Source organism: Solanum verrucosum, unplaced genomic scaffold (assembly GCF_900185275.1).
Source record: "Solanum verrucosum unplaced genomic scaffold, falcon-dt-bn FXZP01000278.1, whole genome shotgun sequence".
NCBI classification, from domain to species: domain Eukaryota; kingdom Viridiplantae; phylum Streptophyta; class Magnoliopsida; order Solanales; family Solanaceae; genus Solanum; species Solanum verrucosum.
The window spans coordinates 3,978,684-4,001,591 of NW_026020332.1; the positions used below are offsets into that span (position 1 = coordinate 3,978,684).

The following is a 22,908-nucleotide window of genomic DNA, read 5'->3' on the forward strand; positions in this document are numbered from 1 at the left end:
GATAACTTATCCCGGGATTAATAATTAGTACCGGGATAAGTTATCCCTCTCCTTGGGTGGTATAGTAATCCCGAAATAACTTATCCCGGGATAAAATAGGTAAATGACAAAAATGTCTCTTTCAACCCTTTTGTTATATCACTTTTTACATTAATGAAGGGCATTTTTGTAAACAAATAAATTATTCTTAAAATTTATTATTTTGAATACAACAAATCAAACACTCAATAAAAAATAATCCCAACACAACTTATCCCATCATAACTAATCCCAACATAACTTATCCCATCATAATTCATTTTCAAACCAAACGACCCCTAAAAGACTACATTGTGGATGCTATTAAATGTGGTTAGAAAAAAGTGGTTGAAGATGATTGACAACTTTACTGTTTGAAAAAAAGACAATATATGTAGGCAATTTGCATCTAATATGATTCTTTCAACTTGGCTCCACCATCATAGCCAAGTTTAATTTTCTCATACTGAAGTTCAATTCCAAATATTACACTGCAGAAACAATACATGCATCATAAATCTTGTGTCATTTTATTAATGTTTGTACCTTATTCTTATGTAATCAAATGGACTTTATAATTGTTATTTTCCAATTATCTATGCCATTACTGTTTGAAAAAAGGCTCATTCATTCCATTAATTTTAAATTCGATTTTGCAAAACCATTTTTTTACGTCAACCAGACCCCAAACAACTTTTAACACTTCTCAATTCAGGTTTTAGATTAAATATATTATTTTTGCTTCTTCTTCCTCAAGAACACAAAAAGAACATCAACAACTCCCAAATTTCCAACTTCTTCTATTCTTCAATCACCTCAAATTTCGAAAGTACCTTCCCTCCGAGCTAGATACCAAAATTTAATATCCTTTGAGCTCAAATTTAACTAACTCAACAAGATCCACTTGAAATTTCTTCAAAGTTTCAAAATTTCAAGTAGAAATTTTCCCACAACTCCAAATTACTTAAAATTTTGAGCATAGACTCAAAAAACACTAGGGAACAAAAATCTAGTGTCAATAATAACAACAAAAACACCAATCAAAGAAGATTTTCGAAAGTTTGGACTGATTTCGTTTTTTTTAATATATATATTTTTAATCCGGGTGGATTTTTTAACTCAACAAATGATTTTACAATTTTGCCTTTTCTAATTTTTTTTTATTTTATTGACATGACCGAAATTTGAGGTGATTTCATGAAGGAATGAAAGAGTTAAAACGTTGAAAGTTCTTGATGTTCTTCATGTGTTCTTGAAGAAGATGAAACAAAAAGAGTACATTTGATCCAAAACCCCAATTGAAAAGTGTTAAAAGTTATTTGGGTGTTTGGTTGAAGTAAAAAGTGATTTTGCAAAATCGAAGTTAAAAAAAAAGCATGGATAAGCCTTTTTTTCAAACGACAATGACATAAATGCAGTGACGGATCCATGATTTGATGGTCGTGGGTGTTCAATTCCTTTAACATAAAGTTGCTAGTCAAGAATTTTTTTTTAATAGAAGCTTACTAATTATTTTTTTTAGTTTGTAAATGAAATACAAAGTAGGAAAATGGAAAAACTAGAAAGAAATATAAGAAAAAAATATGTGAAAAGATATAAAAAGAAGTCAAAAACTATGAAGAAGTTTCATTTTTGTGAACTTTTTTTAGGGGTTACGTAAGGATTCGAACACCCAATGTGAAGCTTCATGACCAACGAACCCACAAGACATTTTGTTTAACGGGTGCTGACGGATATTTTATATAACTTTTTCAGCATTTCTTATATAGATATATAAAGTTTTCATCGGGGTTAATGGGTGCTCGAGCACCCATAACTCAATACGGTCCGCTTTTGCATAAATGAGCCAAAATTTTAACGGAGAACATAAATATGAACGTTGCAAAGAAAAGAAAGAAAACCAAGATGGGAAGTACATTCACTTCAAGTATGCCCTCAAATGGAATCCGTAACTAGGGGTGACAATTTCAGCTCATATAAGTGAAATTGATCCATTTTTTCCATATTAAATTAAATAGATCACTCATATTTTCTCAAATGTGTAAATATAGACTTCAACCTATTTAAGCTCATACAAATATGGACAAAATGGGTAAACATGATAATCCATATATATCCATATATCACTCACTTATCATAAAAAATTCCTGATTGCACTATTTGTTTTTGAAAATAGAAATTAAAATATGGGGGGTGAGGTGGATTTTGAAATTTTTTTGGGTGTGGGTGGGAGTAGGGTTGGCAAAAAAAATAAATTAAAAAAATAAAGTTTTAAAAGATTTTTTTGGGGTTGGGGAGGTGGGGTAGGGTTGACAATTTTTTTTTTTATTAAATTTTTTTTTTTCGGGGGTGGAGAAGGGTAAAAAAATAAAACTTCTTTTTTTGGTAGGGGTTGAGGTATTAATAATTTTGCTTTGACTTAATATGTTTTGGCTTTAGGAGATTAAAGTGGATTACAACTATTTTATCCAAATCATATTTGACCAAATCCTTATTTACCTATATTTTATATAGGTGGATTGTGATCCAATCCATTTTAACTCAATCCATCTAATCCACCCATTTGCCACTCCTACTCGTAACGATACCAGTAACAGTTGACCCTGTTGAGTCTTAACCCAAAAAAAAACACTGCAACGAATAATGGAAGTGCTCAAAATGCAAGGCCACAAGTACTTATCAGAAAGACTAAGACTTAAATTTGAGGTTGAAGTTTTCCATGTAGGGTTGGACCCTAATGCCATTTTCTACTCTTCATTAAAAGAACTTGTCGAACTCGATATTGACACTCTCAGCCAAATAAATACTCCAGAGACTAACAACAGTATATTGGTATGAATTTGATTTCATTAAATAAATCATTGATTTGCCTCATCAATTCTTGTTTTAGTAAAAAGAGAGAAACCAATCTTCTATAGTTATGGGAAGAAGTTGCAATCTTCTCTTTGCTCTTTCGGTTTTCATTCTGCTCCATACTTCACTCTCTACTGTTCCAAATATTACTACTGATGAAGCTGCTCTTCTTGCCTTCAAATCTCACATTTCTTCTTCTGATCCTAACAACATCTTAGCAACCAACTGGTCTTCTTCCACCTCTGTTTGCACCTGGATTGGAATCACTTGCACCTCCCGACACCATCGAGTCGCAGCGTTAGACATTTCTAGCATGAAACTTCATGGTACCATTCCTCCACACCTTGGAAACCTCTCATTTCTTGTTTCCTTTGACATTAGTGACAACTCTTTCCGTGGAGATTTGCCACAAGAGTTGGCTCATTTGCAGAGGTTGAAACTGATTAATGTCACAAGCAATAACTTTACGGGTGCCATTCCATCATTTTTAAGTTTCTTACCTAACCTTCGAGACATGTACCTTTCGATGAACCAATTTTCAGGGGTAATTCCATCTTCCCTTTCAAATTTAACAAAGCTGAAAATGTTGAGGTTGAAGAGTAATTTTCTGGAAGGAGAGATCCCTCTAGAGCTCGGTGATCTTCGTTACATGACGTTCTTAGACCTGTCGTTTAATCAGCTCACAGGATCTATACCATCATCTATCTATAACATTTCTCGAATAGAAAAGATTGATCTCACCTACAATAATCTTACTGGTAAGCTTCCAACAACTATATGTGACCATCTTCCAAACTTGGAACAATTTGCCATCTCATTCAACTACCTAGATGGCATTATTCCACCAAACATAGAAAAATGCAGAAAGCTTCAACTCTTGTCATTGTCTGAAAATGATTTCACTGGAACGATACCAAGAGAGTTAGCCAACTTGACAGCTCTTACAGAATTATATCTTGGAGGACTGCACCTGGAAGGTACATATAGTATCATATTTCCTTAAAAATATATATTTTTTTAACTTTATATCTACAATTTTGTCTAGTCTGGTCTTGTATTATTAGTAATCATAATTGGGATCAAAGTACTAAATATACGTATGATTTCTTCTTGGTGCTATTTCATAAAATAATTCTGCTTAACAACTGCGGAGAGATTGTGATATCAGTTTCTATCTATCATTAATGATAGAATACCAAATAAACGAGGTGGCGTTATTCCACAAAACTTGGAAAAATGCAGAAAGCTTTCCTCGTTTTTTCTTTCCCACCAAATTGGTACTCATATATTTCCCCCTCTTGACAGGAGAGATACCAGCGGAGCTAGGTAATCTTAAGAAACTATGGTACTTGGGATTAGATATAAATAACTTTACTGGTTCCGTCCCGGCAAGCATTTTCAACATGTCATTATTGCAGATCCTATCACTTAGAGAAAACAGGCTTTCAGGTACTCTACCTTCAGATTTGGGTGGCGGAATGCCCAGCCTAGAAGAACTTTATTGTGGATCCAATAATCTGAGTGGTTTTATCTCTACCTCTATCTCAAATTCCTCAAGACTCAGAATACTTGACCTCACATTTAACAGTTTCACAGGTCCAATTCCTGAATCACTTGGTAACTTAAAATACCTTGAGTTTCTAAACTTGGGGAAGAATAATTTTGTCGGTGATTCAGCATTGAGCTTCCTGATATCTTTGACAAAATGTAGGAAACTAAAAGCTGTCAGTTTTGCATATAATCCATTGGATGGTGTTTTTCCGGCATCTGTTGGGAATTTCTCTGACTCTCTACAATCGTTTGAAGGACATAGTTGTAAATTGAAGGGCATCATTCCCGAAGAAATTGGTAATCTTACTAAAGTGACAAAGATGAATTTGTATAACAATGAGTTGACTGGAGATATTCCAAATACTGTACAAGGCATGCTGAACCTTCAAGAACTTTACTTACTTCACAACAAGTTAGTAGGAACCATACCAGATGTCATCTGCAATTTATATAATCTTGGAGCATTACATTTGTCAGGAAATCAAGTTTCTGGTTCCATACCGCCATGCTTAGGGAACGTTACCAGTTTGAGGTATCTTTCGCTAGCTAACAACAGGTTGAATTGGACCTTACCTGCAAACTTGGGGAGCCTTCAAGATCTCAAAGAATTCGATGTTTCGTCTAATTTATTAAGTGGGGAAATTCCTATGGAGATTGGAAATTTAAAGGTTGCAACACTAGTTGATCTGTCAGAAAATGATTTTAATGGTAAGATCCCTAGCACACTAGGGGGTCTGGATAGAATGCTTAGTCTTTCTCTAGCACATAATAAATTAGATGGGCCTATTCCAGATTCATTTGGCAAAATGCTGGCCTTAGAATTATTGGATTTGAGCAATAACAATCTAACCGGTGAAATTCCAAAGTCATTAGAAGCTCTCGTGTATCTCAAATACTTGAACTTCTCATTTAATGAACTCAGTGGAGAGATTCCCACGGGTGGTCCTTTTGCAAATGCCACAAGTCAATCTTTCTTGAAAAATTATGCCCTTTGTGGTGACTCTAAGTTTCATGTTTCACCATGCGTCATCAAATCTCCGAAGAAGTCAAAGAGAAAAAAGATAATCTTGGTTTTGTACATCCTTTTGGGAGTGGGTATGCTATTTCTTGCATTAGCCCTCGCATATGTATTTTTAAGATGGAGAAAGATAAAGAAGAATGCAGATAAAGCAGATGTCTTTCCAGTAAAAGGGAAACATGAAAGAATTTCTTACTATGAACTTGAACAAGCAACAGAAGGATTCGACAAAAGCAACTTGCTTGGTAGTGGGAGTTTCAGCAAGGTTTTCAAAGGGATACTTAAGGATGGTACTCTTTTGGCAGCAAAGGTATTCAATGTGCAATTGGAGGGTGCATTCAAAAGTTTTGATACAGAATGTGAGATGTTGCGCAACCTCCGCCATCGAAATCTTACAAAAGTCATCACCAGCTGCTCCAACCCTCACTTCAAATCCTTGGTATTAGAATATATGCCGAATGGGACACTTGAAAAATGGCTATACAATCACAACTTTTTCTTAGACATGTTGCAGAGATTAAGTATAATGATAGATGTTGCATCTGCAATAGACTATCTCCACAATGGCTATTCAACACCTGTGGTGCATTGTGACTTGAAACCAAGCAACATCTTGCTAGATCACGAAATGGTTGGTCATGTCAGCGATTTTGGCATTGCAAAATTGTTAGGTGCAGGGGAAGATTTTGTTCAAACAAGGACAATAGCAACCATTGGATATATTGCTCCAGGTATTGAAACTTTTACAGATTCCTCATGTTTTTAGAATACCTGAAATATTAATTCTTTCCCCATATATATGATCAGTTTTAGCATATTCCTTGATAATTAGGAAGCTTTTTTTAATATCATTTTCAACCATGATTGCAGAGTATGGACAAGATGGAATAGTATCCACAAGCTGCGATGTTTATAGTTTCGGTATCCTGATGATGGAGACGTTTACAAGAATCAGACCATGTGATGAAAGATTTACTGGAGAGTTGAGCATACGACGTTGGGTTAGTGATTCTTTTCCAAATGAGATTCATAAGGTGGTGGATGCTAATTTGGTACTGCTAGGGGATGAACGAATTGACACAAAGATGCAGTGTCTGTTGTCTATCATAGAGTTAGCTTTGAGCTGTACTTTAGCGACACCTGATGCAAGAATTAGTATGGAAGATTCTCTTTCAACACTTCAAACGATCAGGCTCCAGTTTGTCAATAGTCGCCACTAGGTGGAACTAGACCATCCGCTTATGATTGACGCTTAATTACCTAGGTCAATTCTGCTATTTAAGATGAATTCAGTTTTGTACTTCATATTATGTACTCTTTCGCTTTCAAAACATCACAGATTTCTTTCTACCATATGCTAGCTGGAATAATGGTGATTTTCTATCTACTAGAGTTTACAATTAGTCTAATTCTAATCCATAAAGCATTTCACATTGTTGGTGTAGATAACTTGAGTCCTTAAAAGGTTACATGCTCTCAAAAATAGGGGCAACTTTTTGTGTGTTAATTTTAATTTGGCAAATGGACTTGCTTCATCATACATAGATAGTATAAAGACATTTTTACTTTATTAGTCTATAAATGCAATACCACAACTAACCAGAAAGAATAGGATTTTCAGTCTCCAGGTTGACGTTTTCAAACGCGTTTAGTTAATAAGTGGAATTGGATTTCTTCTACTCATGATATAGACACCACAATTCACAAACAGTCAATAAGTGGAATTGTCTTCTCTTCCACTCAAGATAGAGACACAACCCACAACCAGTGCAGTGGAAATGAATTTCTTCCACTAAAGATAGAGACACCAGAGCTGTATGTAAATGAAGGAAATTGTAAGGTACTCTAACATTCTGGGAACATGTCTTGTACGTTTGACCTCTATTCAGTGGCGGAGCCACCTTAGAGTTAGGGGTTCATCTGAACCCCCTTCGGCAAAAAAATATATTATTTATATATGATTAAAATAATTTTTTAGGTATATATAGTAGATGTCGAACCCCTTTCGACTACTTCATGTGTCTATTTTTTCAGATTTTAAACTCTCTTATTACTTCATGGGTTTAAAGTTAAAATGACTAATAATTAAACCTCATTAAAAAGTGGAAAATGACAAGTTGTAACATCTAATCATGTATTTGTTGTAACTTTCGACCCAGGGTCCAACCCAAGAAAACATTTTTCAAAAATATTTTTTTTTTTAAAAAAATTGACCTGGTCACTGGGGAGGGGGTGACGGCGGAGGGTGGGGTAGGGGTTGGGGTGGCATAAGAAAGGAAATTTCTTAAAATTTAAAATAATTTTCAAAAATAATTTTTAATTTTTTTTATGGGGTGGCGCGGGGTAGGGGTGGAAAGGGAGGGGGTAGGGGTAGGGGTGGCGTAATAAGGGAAAAAATTTAAATTTGAAATATTTTCCAAAAATATATTTTTTTAAATTTGAAATATTTTTCAAAAACATTTTTATATAGAAAAGTAAAATTTGACGGGGGTGGATTGGGTGGGGGTTGCGTAAAAATGTTTGTTTTTAATTATTTTTTTTGAAATACTTCCCAAATATAATTTTTTTTTTTTAAAAAAATTTGACTGGGGTGGAGGGGGGAGTGGCGTAAAAAAAATAATTTGATATATTCAAAAGCATTTTTTTGGGGGGATGGGGTGGTAGGGGTTGGGTGAGGTAAAAAAAATCTTAAAAGTTGAAACATTTTTCAAAAATAATTTTAAAATTTAAAATTTTTTTGTTTGATTGGGGGGGGGGGGGGAGGGTTGGTTGTTTGGGGTAGGGATAAAAATATATTTGAAATTTAAAAAATAAGATAATTTAATTTTTTTTTGAATGGGGAGGGTTGGGGGTACGGGGTATGGATAGTGTAAGGAAAAAAAAAGGAGTTCATAACCTAAAAGTTAAGAACGTTATGCCTTAAGAAGTTCAAAACCTAAAAGTTCCTTCATAACTTAGTTCAGTTTCACAATCAGCAAAGTTATACCTTAACTTGTCTATACTAAAAACACTCCGAAAAAGGCTACATACGGCGAATGATACTTCTCAATTTTTCATGTCATAGAAATGGCAAAATTACCATGAATTCAGAATAGTCAAAGCAAAAGGAAAAAGAAAAGTATTGGAGGAGGAATTGTCAACAAACTAAAAGTAGAAAAGCAGAGAAATTTCCTCTTATCCATCCCCTTTGAACTATGAATTAATGGAGAATATTAATATTTTTTTCCATTGACTACTTTCACTAATACAACTTGTAGTACTGAAAATTGACACTCTTTAAGGATGTATTTGGTATGAAAATTTGAAATATTTTCAAAAACAATTTTTTCAACAATTTTTTTTTGAGGGTGGGTGCGTGGGTGGGTGGGGGGGTTGCGGTGTAGGGATGGGGTGACATAAAAATGAAATTCTAAACATGCCATATCCACAATTAAGCAAACATCCATTTTCCTATATTAGTAACAACTAAAATTCCAAAAGTTTTTATCTAACAAGTAACAACCCAAAAGAAAGGTCATTTGCTACTATTAATTACTATTAATTAATATGCTATTGTTATATTATAGTAAGAAAAGGAACTGAAAAAAAAGCACTTGAGTTATTGAATGGTAATCGGCTTATTTGAATGGTTGTGGACAAAAAACTCATAGAAATGTGCATTGATTTTGTATTGTTTCTTCTTTTATTTGTCTAGTGGTTAAGGTCGTAAGAATGATGTTGCATTATTTTATTTTATGCGTTCTTTGTAATTTCTATTTATTTTATATGACTATCTAATTGTAGTAAATTTATAATTTCTTTTAGTTCAAAACAGTAACATATTACTTTGTTGGAAGTCTATTGACTACTAACCAAAAGTTTCCTCTATGAAATCAATTATAGGTGTATATATATGCACACCTCTTTTATCTATATTATATTTAATAAAATTATTGATATATTATCGTCTTTAAGAATGAAGTAGAGTTTTGAAAAATGTTTTCCTTAATTTTTAAATAGAAGTCATTTTTGTTAAATTTGACCATCATACAACCAACAGTCAAGATATCAAACAAACAAAAAAAATGTCGTAAGTTGAAGGATACCAGAGGAGACTAACGATACTAGTAAACGTTGACACACTTAAATGGTGTGTTTGGTAGGAAGGAAAACATTTTCTGGAAAATGTTTTTTCAATTATCTCATGTTTGGTTGGCTTAAAAAGTTTGGAAAATGTTTTTCAAATCAGCTCATTTTCCTCAAATTTAAGGAAAATGACTCCCCTTCCAAAATTAAGGAAAACATTTTCCAAAACTCCCCCCTCCCCCCCACCCCCAGCAAGTCCACCCCTCCCCGCCACCCCCGTCAATTTTTTTTTAAATAGATTAATTTTAGGAAATATTTCAAATTAAATTTTTTTCCATTTTTTACACCATCCCCCCCCCCCCCCCCCCCCCCCCCGGTGCCATCCCCACCCTAGCCACCCCGTCATTTTTTTTTTAAAAGTTGTTTTTGAAAAATATTTCAAATTTCATTTTTTATGCCACCCCATCCAGGCCAGTCCCGTCAATTTTTTTTTTTTTTAAGAAACAACTGTTTTGGAAAATAATTCAAGTTTTAAAAAAAATCATTTTTTATGCCAACTCCCTCTACCCCGGTGCGCCACACCATAAAAAAAAATCAGTTCATTTTAAAAATTGTTTTTGAAACATATTTCAAATTAAAAAAAAAATTCATTTTTATGCCACCCCTACCCGCCTGCCTGCGCGACCCCGTCAATTTTTATTTTTTTAAAATTATTTTTGAAAAAAATTTTCCTCAGTCAAATCTCATGGTCGGATTTTGGAATGGTTATCAGGGTCTTGTCCTAGTTTGGGTGTCGGGATCGGGTCCTAGATCAATTATCGGGGTTGATTTTCGGAGCATAAATTATTTTTCTAAAGAGTATTTTTTAGTCTCAAGCCAAAAATAAAAGATATTTTTTGAAAAATATTTTTCATTCACCAACCAAACATTAAAAAATATTTTCCAGAAAATATTTTCTACTCACTAACCAAACATGAGAAAATAAATTAGAAATCCACTTGTTTTCCAAGAAAATATTTTCCAGGAAAACATTTTTCCTCCGTACCAAACACACCCTTAAGTCTTAACCCAAAAAAAACTAATGGTAGTACTCAAAATGCAAGGTGACCAGTACTTATCAGAAAGACCAAGACTTAAATTTGAGGTTGAAGTTACTTGCGCATCTCATTAAACACAAAAGACATTTTCCCTGTATTGTGCCATTTTCTATTCTTCACTAAAAGAACTTGTCGAACTAACTCGATGTTGACACTCTAAACCAAAATATACTCCATAGACTAATGTCAGTATATTGGTATTCGTATGAATTTGATATCAATCACGACTATATGAAAAGTCCACGTATGGTGAATAATGCCAAAGAAATATGACTTGAGAATTTCCATGGACTGGTTGAGTGGAGGAGACTGGACTGTAGACTCAGTCTCACTAATACAACTTGTAGTACTAAAAAAATTGACACTCCAATGAATTTGATATCATTAGATATACACATAATCTAAGATCATTTATTTGCCTCATCGATCAATTCTTGTTTTAGTAAAAAGAGAGATACCAATCTGCTATTAGTTATGGGAAGAAGTTGCAATCTTCTCTTTGCACTTGTGGTTTTCATTCTGCTCCATACTTCATTCTCTACTGTTCCAAATATTAGTACTGATGAAGCTGCTCTTCTTGCATTAAAATCTCAGAAATTATTTTCCTAATGAGTATTTTTTAGTCTCAAGCAAAAAATAAAAGATATTTTCTAAAAAATATTTTCATTCACCAACCAAACGTTAAAAAATATTTTCCAGAAAATACTTTCTACTCTCCAACCAAACATGAGAAAATAAGTTAGAAATCTACTTGTTTACCAAGAAAACATTTTCCTTCATACCAAACACACCCGTAGTCTTACAAATATTGTTGGGTTTTTGAAAGATGTGAATGGAAAATGAAGGGTTGCGACTTTTATGAAGAGTTGTGATTTTAATGAAAAGTTGTGACTTTTAGGAAAATTTGTGACTTTTAGAAAAGGTTGTGACCTTTCCGAAGGGTTGTAACTTTTCAAAGGGGTGTGACCTTTCCGATAAGGCACAATAAGCATCTGTTCACACTACCATTTGTTGTCTATAAATAGAGGGATTTCCTCTCATTTTAATACAACCAATTTTTTGGACTTCTTCTACTACTACTAAATCTAGTATTCGAAGTGTACTTTACTGCCGTTTAGTGGTTCACTGACACCGTGGTTTTAGGTACCGATACATCGGTGAGTAATAAGATTGTTCTATCCGAGGAGGATATATTCCATTAACCTCGGGTACTTGAGGGGAATAATTTCCTTAAGGAAAGATTGTGCATTCAGTGGGCTCAATTTTCTTCTTTAAGAAAAATATTTGGTATATTGTTTCTAATTAATGTGTTTCTGATTCTATTTTCTCTATTGGTTTTAATTTTCTAGTTCTGAAAATGCTCTTTAAACTTTGTTGTTTCTTATCAAATTCTTCAAAGTTTTTGTAAAAAGTATCTTAGAAATAAATGATGAACAACAATCTTAAGGAAATTATTATACTATTGGTAAGCACAGAAGTAAAACTAAAAGACAATATTGGAGGTGTTTTGTTATTAAACTAAAAGAAGAAGAAAAATACTACGTTCACATTTATGAAACAAGAACCTAACAAAGACAACATTGGAGGTGTTTTGTTGCTGCCAAACTCTATTGTGACTTTCTTCCATTCTCTCTTTACCAAACAAAACACATAGGTAAATAGACAATCTGATATACGATTTTGACTTTGTTTTACTTCCACATTTTCTTCCTGCCTACACTTATTGAATTTCTGGGCTCTTAAAGGATTATCTTGACAATTATTCATTGGGTAGTGAGTGGGTGGGATGCAAGTGACAGAAACTAGCAAAAGAAAATACTGTGACACTACGACAAATAAAGGATTAAGCGATAATAATATAATAACCGTTAAGTTATATTTAGCGGCAATAATAAATATGATATGTATAACCAACACTATATATAAACATTGCTTAAGGTGTTAGCAACTCTGAATGCAATGACATTAACTCAATTTCCGCTAAAAGGAAAATCTATTGCTTTTAAATATCTCTTTTGTTGTAGTATGAGTGGATTGTTGACCGAGTCTCACAAAGTCAACTTGGAGTACTAAAAATTGACACTCTTAGGACTCGTTTGGTAGGCGGTATTAAATAGAATAGTTCATGGATTAAAATTTAGTCCATCTAATACATTGTTTGGTTAGTTTATTTTATTTAATCCATGGATTGCTTATACACCATATGTGGTCTTATTTTATCCCTAGGAAATGGAGGGATAAGTAATCCAACGTTTGTTAAACCTTGGATAAGACCCCTGAATGACAAAACTACCCCTTTATTCATTTTCCTAAATTTCTTTGTAATTTGATTTTCTTTTTATTTATATTGAAATAATTATAAATGTTCTTTTTTATCCTCCAAATTCGTTTAGTGTAATTTAATTGGACAACAAAAAATATGCATAATCTTTTTGACAGATTGGCCTATATATGAGAAACTAATATAAGAGAAATCATAAATACTATTAGGAGAATGATATCCCTCTAAACAGAACTCTTAAATTCTAAAAGACTACATTGTGGATGTTGTTGTTCTGTGTACGAGAAGAAAAGTTCTTCTACCGTAGAAATCCAAAATTTCTCCAAAAGGACAGATATGGAAAAGTCCTTTACCGCCAAGAATCTTTTTTTTACCAAGAAACTTTTGTTATTGTCATTGTTGAAGCTAAAACAAGATACAGTGGAGGAGAAAGATCAATGGAAGAAAATATCTTCAAAAAATATGTGGGCTATGCATTAAATAGGAGAGAATAATTTGGTGATATAGAAAATTAAGGTATCGCAAAATATCAAAATCGAACTTTAAAATACCTAATCATATTGAATTATAATCATATATCATATCATATATCATATATCATATATAAAAGAGAATATTAGGCCCGCCTACGTGGCGCCACCACAAACTAGAATTTCCTTTTAATTTATTTATTTCCAAAACTAGCCTTCCCCTTTAATGAAAAGTTGTGACTTTAATGAAGAGTTGCGACTTGTATGAAGAGTTGCGACTTTTATGAAAAGTTGCGACTTTTATGAAAGGTTGTGACCTTTCCGAAAGGGTTGCAACTTTTCCAATATTTTGAACCTCTTCTTCTTCTTCACAATTAAATATTTGTGTACTTTGCTCCTGTTAAGTGACTCACTAACACCATTGCTTATGTTACAGATCATGGTATGTATTTTTACAGTCATTAATTTATGCTTATGTTATTAAGGATAAATGATAAGATGTAATAATTTTCATTTTCCTTTACATTATTAATGTTTGTTACTACGCAGTATGTAAGATAATATAGTGTTTTAGTTTTATTGACCGATAGGTTTTAAGTATTATTTTATAAATTTTGTGATATTAAATTTTCGCACAAAGCGCGGATAATTTTACTAGTGATATAATATTTTAAAATTTTTAATGAAAATTATCCAATTAAACTTTTCAATATCATACCAAGCCCACCCTTAGCGAATAATACTTATTAGAAAGACCAAGACCTAAATTTCAGGTTGACATCTCTAGCACATCTCATTAAAGGCAAAAGCCATTTTTTTCTGTAGGGTCACTAATGCCATTTTCTAGTCTTCTGTAAAAGAATTCATCGAACTCGAATATGGGCTGATCGAAAATGAGTTAGGTGAAATGGAGAAAATATCCAGCCCAATTCATATTTGGTAAGGAAAAAAATGGATAAGCCCAATGAATAATGTGAATATCCATTGTTTATTATTTAGTAAAGAAATGAACAACGCCTAGTTGAGAAGCCTAAATAAAAGTTATTATCAATTTTAAGGGGCCACCGATGAGTTTGACCTTATTAATTGGATGGACTTTGGTCTTGTATATTGCTACATGAGACATACATCCAATAAGTTTAACATATTAGAAAAAGTCAATAAAGGCTATTTGGACTTCAAAAGTCTTTTCAAGTGGGTCATTCACACGAATGATACTTCTCAATTTTTCATGTCATAGAAATGGGAAAATTTCCATGAATTTAGAATTGTCAAAGCAAAAGGAAAATAAAATTATTGGAGGAGGAACTGTCAACAAACTAGAAGTAGAGAAGCAGAGAAATTTCCTCTTATTTATCCATCTACTCATCCCCTTTGAACAATGAATGAATGGAGAATATTAGTAGTGTTGGCCAAACACATACACAACCCCTCAAATTTGCCCTCATTTTTCATTTTGGCACTTCAACTTAGCCTTGTTCCATTTTAACCCTTAAACTCCAATTTTTTCTATATCATTTAAACACTTTTTTATTTATTTATTTATTTATTTATTTTTCCCGCAAATTTACCACTAGATAGTGTCTAGTGGCCTTTTATTAAACATAAAAATATCAATAGAGATAAGTGCAAGCAAGGGGGGCTAGGCCTTACCTTACTAATCTTAATGAAGTGTCTACTACCTAACAAGCATGAAGAAAATAAGAGCTAGAGAGAACTAAGTATTTTCTGATCACCACAGAGTTTGTAATACACTGCATGATGATATTACAAATGAGGATGCTTAAATAATGTAAAAATATGTCAATCAAGAAGAAAGTTGAGTTACCAGCCTCAAACTTTCTATTGCAAACGCATGAATTAAAAAAGATTGATTGCCCATCAAAAGTAACTTGAAGTATTTTTCTCTTGTCTTCTTCTTCAAACCTATCCAACAACACTTGATAATTCATACTTTCTTTATGGATTTATTGGATCTTGTTGAACCTATTGATACTGTCAAATGGTTCTGCTTTGCCTGTCGCATCGGTAGGTGCCTTGGAACAAACTCCTCAGTCATTTTACCGTCCCAACTATGTTGCCTTCCATGTGTCTTCTTTTTGCTTCTGTTGCTTCCACTTCTTTGTTGCCTAGGTGATATATCTCCTTCCCTAGCCACTCTATCAAAGCACATGTCCAGCATATCTTCCTCATCTTCATCAAGAGAATCCTCGCCAAAATCAAGCATATTGTCTTCCTCATTTTCATCAAGAAATTCTCGCCCAATCAATTGTATTTGACACTAAGACCCTTGACTCATTCTTCTTTGCAATCACACATTTAGGCACAAATACGGGAGCTTCTGGACTTAATTTACTATTCAAAGTAGGTGGTGAGACCTGCTTTTCTTGGATCAAATCGTTATCATTCTCTGTTAACTTTACTTGCTGTCCAGTAGTCTTCGATAAAGCATCAAAGCTATTCGAACATAATAGGTCTCTTGAGGCATTACTAATATCTTGCCTCTTCTCACTATCAAAAAAATTTCCAGTCGCACCCTTTTCACTACATGGAGAATTATTTTGACTAGTCGGGGAAAGGCTCCGATTACTAGTTGATTTTTTTGTGCAACCAGTGTCCAATTTGTAGTTGCATTCTTGGTTTCAACTTGCAAAACATGCTGCCCAGAATTTTCAGCATCTTCAACATCAGATGTATCCATTAGTTTGTGTCCTGAATCCATTATTTTTTTGCCTGAACCAACTCGCGGCGCATCAACCCCAACTCTTGGTGTTCCCCTTTTGTTTTCGGTCGTTGTTTGAACACCAATATTACTTGTAACAACATCCATTGAGTGTGCACGATTTTGCTCAGAAGGGACATCAACCAACTGCCTATCTAATGAAGTAGCTTTACTTTGATTGATATCTACAACCTTTCTTTTTTCATTTAGTATTTCTCTCGCATCACCTTGATACTTTTCACTATCAATAGTACCTTTGTAGCAACTTCAATGGTATCATCAATTTGTTTGTTATTTTGATTTCTTTTTGAGATCAAACGACAACTATCTTCATCATGACCTTGGTGCTTACAATAATTGCAATACAAAGGTAGATTATCGTATACAATCTCCTGAAAAACTTCGATCAACTTACCAGATTTTCCATCTACAAACTGCAATCTTATACGATTTGGAAGCTTTTCCATTAGATCAAGTATAACCTTGACCCCAGCTGTGCTAGGTCTTGACTTGATTTGAGTAGCTTTATCTATAGCTATTGGTTTCCCAATTGCCGATGCTATAGACAACAAAGACTTCTTTGCAAACAAATCTGGAGATAAGTTTGGTAAAGAAATCCAAACCACAGCTAACGTCGTTCCTCCTTAGGATATATCCAATGGACCATGGAAAAACCCTACATTGGTGCTCTCTCCATTGTAGAGAAGATAATTAACTGAGCGAGATAATGCTAGTACATAATCTTCATATTGATCAATCTCAACAAAATTTGTCTTGGAGCAAGTAAGCCAATTAAACAATTGCCCTTGGTACCATGATGTTTCGGTAAAATTGACCTTAATACCTTCAAATCTGGCGCACCATGGGATAATTAAACACCACTGCTTGATGCAATCCCTCTTCAATCATAAAGTCTTGCCTTTCCTCCATTGAAAACGTGCTAGTAGGTTCTCCATGAATTATTTCAATTGGTTTTGCGATTGTTTTTGAGTTAATTAGGGCAGATTGTTTAGGATTTATAGTATTGGAATTGAAAAGGGTGGCGTATGTGGTGGTTTGGGGTGGTGGGCGGGCTGGACAGCCTCGAAAGAAGGCCGTCCAGTGGTCGTAGCAGCCATGAGAGCTGCGCAGCTGCTGGCTTAAAACCCTAGGTCAGCCGTCCTCTATTAATTTAAACACTTATACTAATTTTTATGATTTATTTTTATTTATGTTCAATTGTAATTTCTTATTTTAAAAAAATAGACATGTGCCTGTTAATTTTCGTAAAAAAATTAAACATTCACGAACGAACATAAAATTTTCAAAGAATAATTTTATTTGACACTTAATCAGTCAATCGTTGCTGGTTAAGAAACAAAAAAAAAGTACATTTAATCAAAAACTCCAATTGAAAAGTACTAAAAGTTTTTTGGAATCTTGTTAAGGTAAAAATTGATTTGGAAAACCAGAGTTAAAAAATAATGGCATGGATGAACCAAACTTTTTTTCTCTCAGAATTTCTTCTTTCACTTTCTTTTTTCGAAAATATTTTCTTGTTGTTACAAGTTGCCACTATTGACTTATCTAGCAAATTTAGTTTTTTCTTCACAAATTATTTCTTCGTTCATATATTCGTCCCCTTCTGCAAAGTCAATGGATTTCCTTTGGAAAAAAGAAGAAGATTAGGCAAAACACAAAACATACTTCTTTATCAAAACTATTCATGTTGACTAATGCGCCAACAGTTTATGTAATCAAATACTCCTTTAGTTTCTTCTTACTTGGCTCTTGTTGAGACTCTTTAAGTCTTAACCCAAAATATACTCCAAAAATTAATGACAGTACTCAAAATGCAAGGCCACAAGTACTTATCAGAAAGACCAAGACTTAAATTTGAGGTTGAAGTTTCTTGCACATCTCATTCAAGACAAAAGACATTTTCCCTGTAATGTTAATCGCTAATGCCATAGTCTATTCTTCACTAAAAGAACTTGTCGAACTAACTCGATATTGACACTCTAAACCAAAATATACTCCATAGACTAATTTGATATCATTAAATAAATCATCTAAGATCATTGATTTGCCTCGTCAATTCTTGTTTTAGTAAAAAGAGAGAAACCAATCTGCTATAGTTATGGGAAGAAGTTGCAATCTTCTCTTTGCACTTGTGGTTTTCATTCTGCTCCATACGTCACTCTCTACTCTTCCAAATATTACTACTGATGAAGCTGCTCTTCTTGCATTCAAATCTCACATTTCTTCTTCCGATCCTAACAACATCTTAGCAACCAACTGGTCTTCTTCCACCCCTGTTTGCTCCTGGATTGGAATCACTTGCACCTCCCGACACCATCGAGTCACAGCTTTAGACATTTCTAGTATGCAACTTCATGGTACCATTCCTCCACACCTTGGAAACCTCTCATTTCTGTTTCCCTCAATATTAGTAACAACAGATTCCATGGGAATTTTCCCCAAGAGTGGCTCATTTGCAGAGGTTGAAATTGATTGATGTCTCAAGCAATAACTTCACTGGTGCCATTCCATCATTTTTAAGTTTGCTAGTAGACCTTTGCATTTTGGGCCTGTATAGAAACCAATTTTCCGGAAAAATCCCATCTTCCCTTTCCAATCTAACAAAGCTGGAAGTGTTGAGAATAGCAGGAAATTTTCTCGAAGGATCCTTCGAGAACTTGGTGATCTTCATTACATGACTGATTTAAACCTGGAAGGTAACCATCTTACTGGCTCTATACCACCATCAATTTATAACATTACAACCATGCGAATCATTGCTCTTTCCAAAAATAATCTTACTGGTGAGCTTCCAACAACTATATGTGACCATCTTCCAAACTTGGAAGGGCTTTACCTCTCAGTAAACATCCTAGGTGGCATTATTCCACCAAACTTGGAAAAATGCAAAAGCTCAATTCTTGTCATTGTCTGTAAACGAGTTCACTGGAACTATACCAAGAGAGTTAGGCACATAACAAATCTTGCAAATTTACACCTTGGATTGCTGCACTTGGGAGGTAGTATTGCATCTCCTAGCAAGAATTTTTAATTTTTTTCTTTTTCACTTTTCCACCATTTAGTACTCATATATATATATATATATATATTTCCCCACTTGACAGGAGAGATACCAGTGGAGCTAGGTAATCTTAAGAAACTACAGATTCTGTCATTATCCGACTGTAAGCTTACTGGTTCCATCCCACAAGCATTTTCAACATGTCAGCGCTGCAGGCAGTCGTATTTGACGAAAACATGCTTTCAGGTAATCTACCAGCAGATTTAGGCAGTGGGATCCCCAGCCTAGAAATATTAGTTTGTGCAAAAACAATCTGAGTGGATTTATATCTGCTACTATCTCAAATGCTTCAGACTCAGTGCGATTGATCTTTCAATCAACAGTTTCACAGGTCCAATTCCTCAATCACTTGGTAACTTAGAAAACCTTGAGGTTTTGGGCCTGCAGATGAACAATTTTGTCAGCGATTCAGCATTGAGCTTCCTGACATCTTTGACTAACTGTAGGAAACTGAGAGAACTCACTTTTTGTTATAATCCCCTGGACAGTTTTTTCCCAGCATCAATTGGAATTTCTCTGATTCTCTGCAAATTTTCGAAGGATGTTACTGTAACTGAAAGGCCCCATTCCTGGAGAAATTGGTAATCTTACCGGTGCGATAAGGATAAATTTTTCACAAAATGATTTGACTGGACATATTCCAAAAACTATCCAAGGCATGCTGAACCTTCAAGAATTTTACCTAGAGAGCAACAAGATAGAAGGAATCATACCAGATTCTATCTGCAATTTAAAGAATCTTGGAGCATTATACTTGTCAGGTAATCAATTTTCTGGTCGCGTGCCACTTGCTTAGGAAAGTTACCAGTATGAGATATCTTTATCTAGCAGATAACATGCTTAATTCGAGTTTACCCGAAAGCTTGGGGAGCCTTCCTGATCTCATAGAGTTCAATTTTTCATCCAATTTATTGCATGGCAAAATTCCTATTGAGATTGGAAATTTAAAGGCTGCAACACTCATTGATCTGTCAAAAAATGATTTTTTTGGTATGATCCCTAGCACTCTAGAGGGTCTGGATAGATTGATTAGTCTTTCTCTAGCACATAATAAATTAGATGGGCCTATTCCAGATTCATTTAGAAAATGCTGGCCTTGGAATACTTGGATTTGTCCAGTAACAATCTTAGTGGTGAAATCCCGAAGTCATTAGAAGCTCTTGTGTATCTCAAATACTTGAACTTCTCATTTAATGAATTCAGTGGAGAAATTCCCACGGGTGGTCCTTTTGCAAATGCCACAGATCAATCTTTCTTGTCCAATTATGGGCTCTGTGGTGATTCTAAGTTTCATGTTTCACCATGTGTCATCAGATCTCCCAAGAGGTCAAGAAAAAAAAGGCAATATTGGTTTTGTACATCCTTTTGGAGTAGGTATGCTATTTTTGCATTAGTCGTCACATATGTATTTTTGAGATTGAGAAAGAAAAAAAGAATGCAGGTCAAGCTGATGTGTCTCTGATAAATATCATGAAAGATTTCCTATTATGAACTTGAACAAGCAACCGAAGGATTCAGCGAAAGCAACTTGCTTGGTAACGGGAGTTTCAGCAAGGTCTACAAAGGGATACTTAAGATGGTACTCTTTTGGCAGCAAAGGTATTCAATGTGCAATTGGGAGGTGCATTCAAAAGTTTTGATACAGAATGTGAGATGTTGCGCAATCTCCGCCACCGAAATTTGACCAAAGTTATCACCAGTTGCTCCAACCTTGATTTCAAAGCCTTAGTGTTGGAATACATGTCCAATGGGACACCTTGATAAATGGCTATACTCTCACAACTTGTTCTTGGATTTATTTCAAGATTAGATATAATGATAGATGTTGCATCTGCAATGGTCTATCTCCACAGTGGTTGTTCAAATCCTGTGGTGCATTGTGACTTAAAGCCAAGCAATGTCTTGCTGGATCAAGAAATGGTTGGCCATGTCAGTGATTTTGGCATTGCAAAATTGTTAGGTGCAGGGGAGACTTTTGTTCAAACAAGGACAATAGCAACCATTGGATAGATTGCTCCAGGTTTTTAAACTTTTACAGCTTCCTCATTTTTAGAATACCTGAAAAATATTACTTAATTATTTCCCCATATATATGATCAGTTTTCGTATATTCCTCGATAATTAGGAAGCTTTTTTTAATATCATTTCGACCATGATTGCAGAGTATGGACAAGATGGAATAGTATCCACGAGCTGTGATGTTTATAGTTTCGGCATCCTGATGATGGAAACGTTTACAAGAATCAGACCAGGTGATGAAAGATTTACTGGAGAGTTGAGCATACGACGTTGGGTAAGTGATTCTTTTCCAGATGAGATTCTTAAGGTGGTGGATGCTAATTTGGTACAGCTAGAGGATGAAAGAATTGACGCAAAGATGCAGTGTCTGTTGTCTATCATAGAGTTAGCTTTGAGCTGCACTTTGGTGACACCTGATGCAAGAATTAGTATGGAAGATTCTCTTTCAACACTTCAAAAGATCAGGCTCCAGTTTGTCAATAGTCGCCGCTAGGTGGAATTAGACCATCCTCTTATGATTGATGCTTGATTACCTATGTCAATTCCACTATTTAAGATGAATTCAGTTTTATACTTCATATTATGTATTCTTTCACTTTTCAAACCATCACAGATTTCTTTCAACCATATGGTAGCTGGAATGGTGATTTTCCATCTACTGCAGTTTACAATTAGTCTTTCTAAAAATTGACACTCTTAAGTCTTGACCAAAAAACACTCTGAAGACTAACAACACTATAGGGCCTCCAGGTTGCCTGTAGCATAGCCAATACCATTTTCCAGTCCACAATAATGCAGTAACTTGTTCTAAAATATAGTTTATGTTACACTAAGGATGAATAATTTGTAATTTGTACTCCTATCATCTAGATATCCTTTCATAATTTATACATCCTTCTATTTTAAAAAATATTTCAAATTTTAAAAAATCATTTGGAGTTAGAGATTATCATACAATGTGATAGTCGGAAAAAATCATGACTATACTTAAACACTATGAAAATCCCACATATGGTGAATAATGCCAAAGAAATATAACTTGAGAATTATCAGACTCAAAATTTCCATGGAAAAAATGTATGGAGGAGGAGACTGGACTGTTGATTTTGAAAAATATTTCAAATTTAAAAAAAAATCATCTTTTATCCCCCCCCTCCGCCAACGCCCCACCTAGGCCATTTCCGTAAAAAAAAAATTATTTTTGAGAAATATTTCAAATTTAAAAAATCTTCATTTTTTACGCTACCCTCCACCCCCTACCCCCGCCCCCCTCATGCTAGCCCCAATCTTTTTTTTTTTTTTTTAAATTGTTTTTGAACAATATTTCAAATTTTTAAAAAATTCATTTTTTATGCCACACCCTCCCCCCAATTATTTTTTTTTGAAATAAAAATTTGTGGGTCGAAAGTCTGGGTCAGATCTCAAGGTCGGATTTTGGAACGGTCATCAGGGTCTTGTCATAGTTTGGGTGTCGGGGTCAGATCCTAGATCAATTATAAGGAGATTCGTCAGTCCAGGCTGAAAATACATGGGTAGATTCTCGGGTCAGAAATTATTTTCCTAATGAGTATTTTTTAGTCTCAAGCAAAAAATAAAAGATATTTTCTGAAAAATATTTTTCATTCACCAACCAAACATGAGAAAATAAGTTAGAAATCTACTTGTTTTCCGAGAAAACATTTTCCTTCATACCAAACACACCCTCAGTCTTACAAATATTGAGATTTGTGAC

At 34.2% G+C, this 22,908-nt stretch overlaps 3 protein-coding genes and 1 pseudogene across 4 annotated transcripts in view; all 4 read left to right on the forward strand.

Moving 5' to 3' along the window:
• The first annotated feature begins 2,938 nt into the window (after positions 1-2,938).
• LOC125836411 (probable leucine-rich repeat receptor-like protein kinase At1g35710) lies at positions 2,939-4,935 on the forward strand. The gene is made up of 3 exons (XM_049515580.1): positions 2,939-3,848; positions 4,177-4,787; positions 4,900-4,935. Exons 1-3 carry the CDS (start codon positions 2,939-2,941, stop codon positions 4,933-4,935), a joined length of 1,557 nt encoding a protein of 518 aa, XP_049371537.1.
• Positions 4,936-5,105: 170 nt separating this feature from the next.
• LOC125836302 (receptor kinase-like protein Xa21) overlaps positions 5,106-22,908 on the forward strand; it is a 66,482-nt gene continuing 48,679 nt past the window's right edge. Inside the window, exon 1 of one of the 2 annotated variants that reach the window (XM_049515485.1) lies at positions 5,106-5,385. In XM_049515485.1, coding sequence (XP_049371442.1) covers positions 5,166-5,385 — 220 coding nt within the window. In that variant the 5' untranslated portion in view covers positions 5,106-5,165. Of the gene's footprint in view, positions 5,386-20,253; positions 20,484-22,908 lie in introns of those variants that run through there. The other variant, XM_049515487.1, reaches the window with a different exon arrangement.
• The window catches only part of LOC125836307 (probable LRR receptor-like serine/threonine-protein kinase At3g47570), a 38,947-nt pseudogene continuing 21,550 nt past the window's right edge, over positions 5,512-22,908 (forward strand).
• LOC125836309 (receptor kinase-like protein Xa21) lies at positions 5,697-21,697 on the forward strand. Its single transcript, XM_049515492.1, has 3 exons — positions 5,697-6,171; positions 6,311-6,474; positions 21,484-21,697. The coding sequence occupies exons 1-3, from the start codon at positions 5,805-5,807 to the stop codon at positions 21,667-21,669; spliced, it is 717 nt and encodes a 238-aa protein (XP_049371449.1). The 5' UTR covers positions 5,697-5,804; the 3' UTR covers positions 21,670-21,697.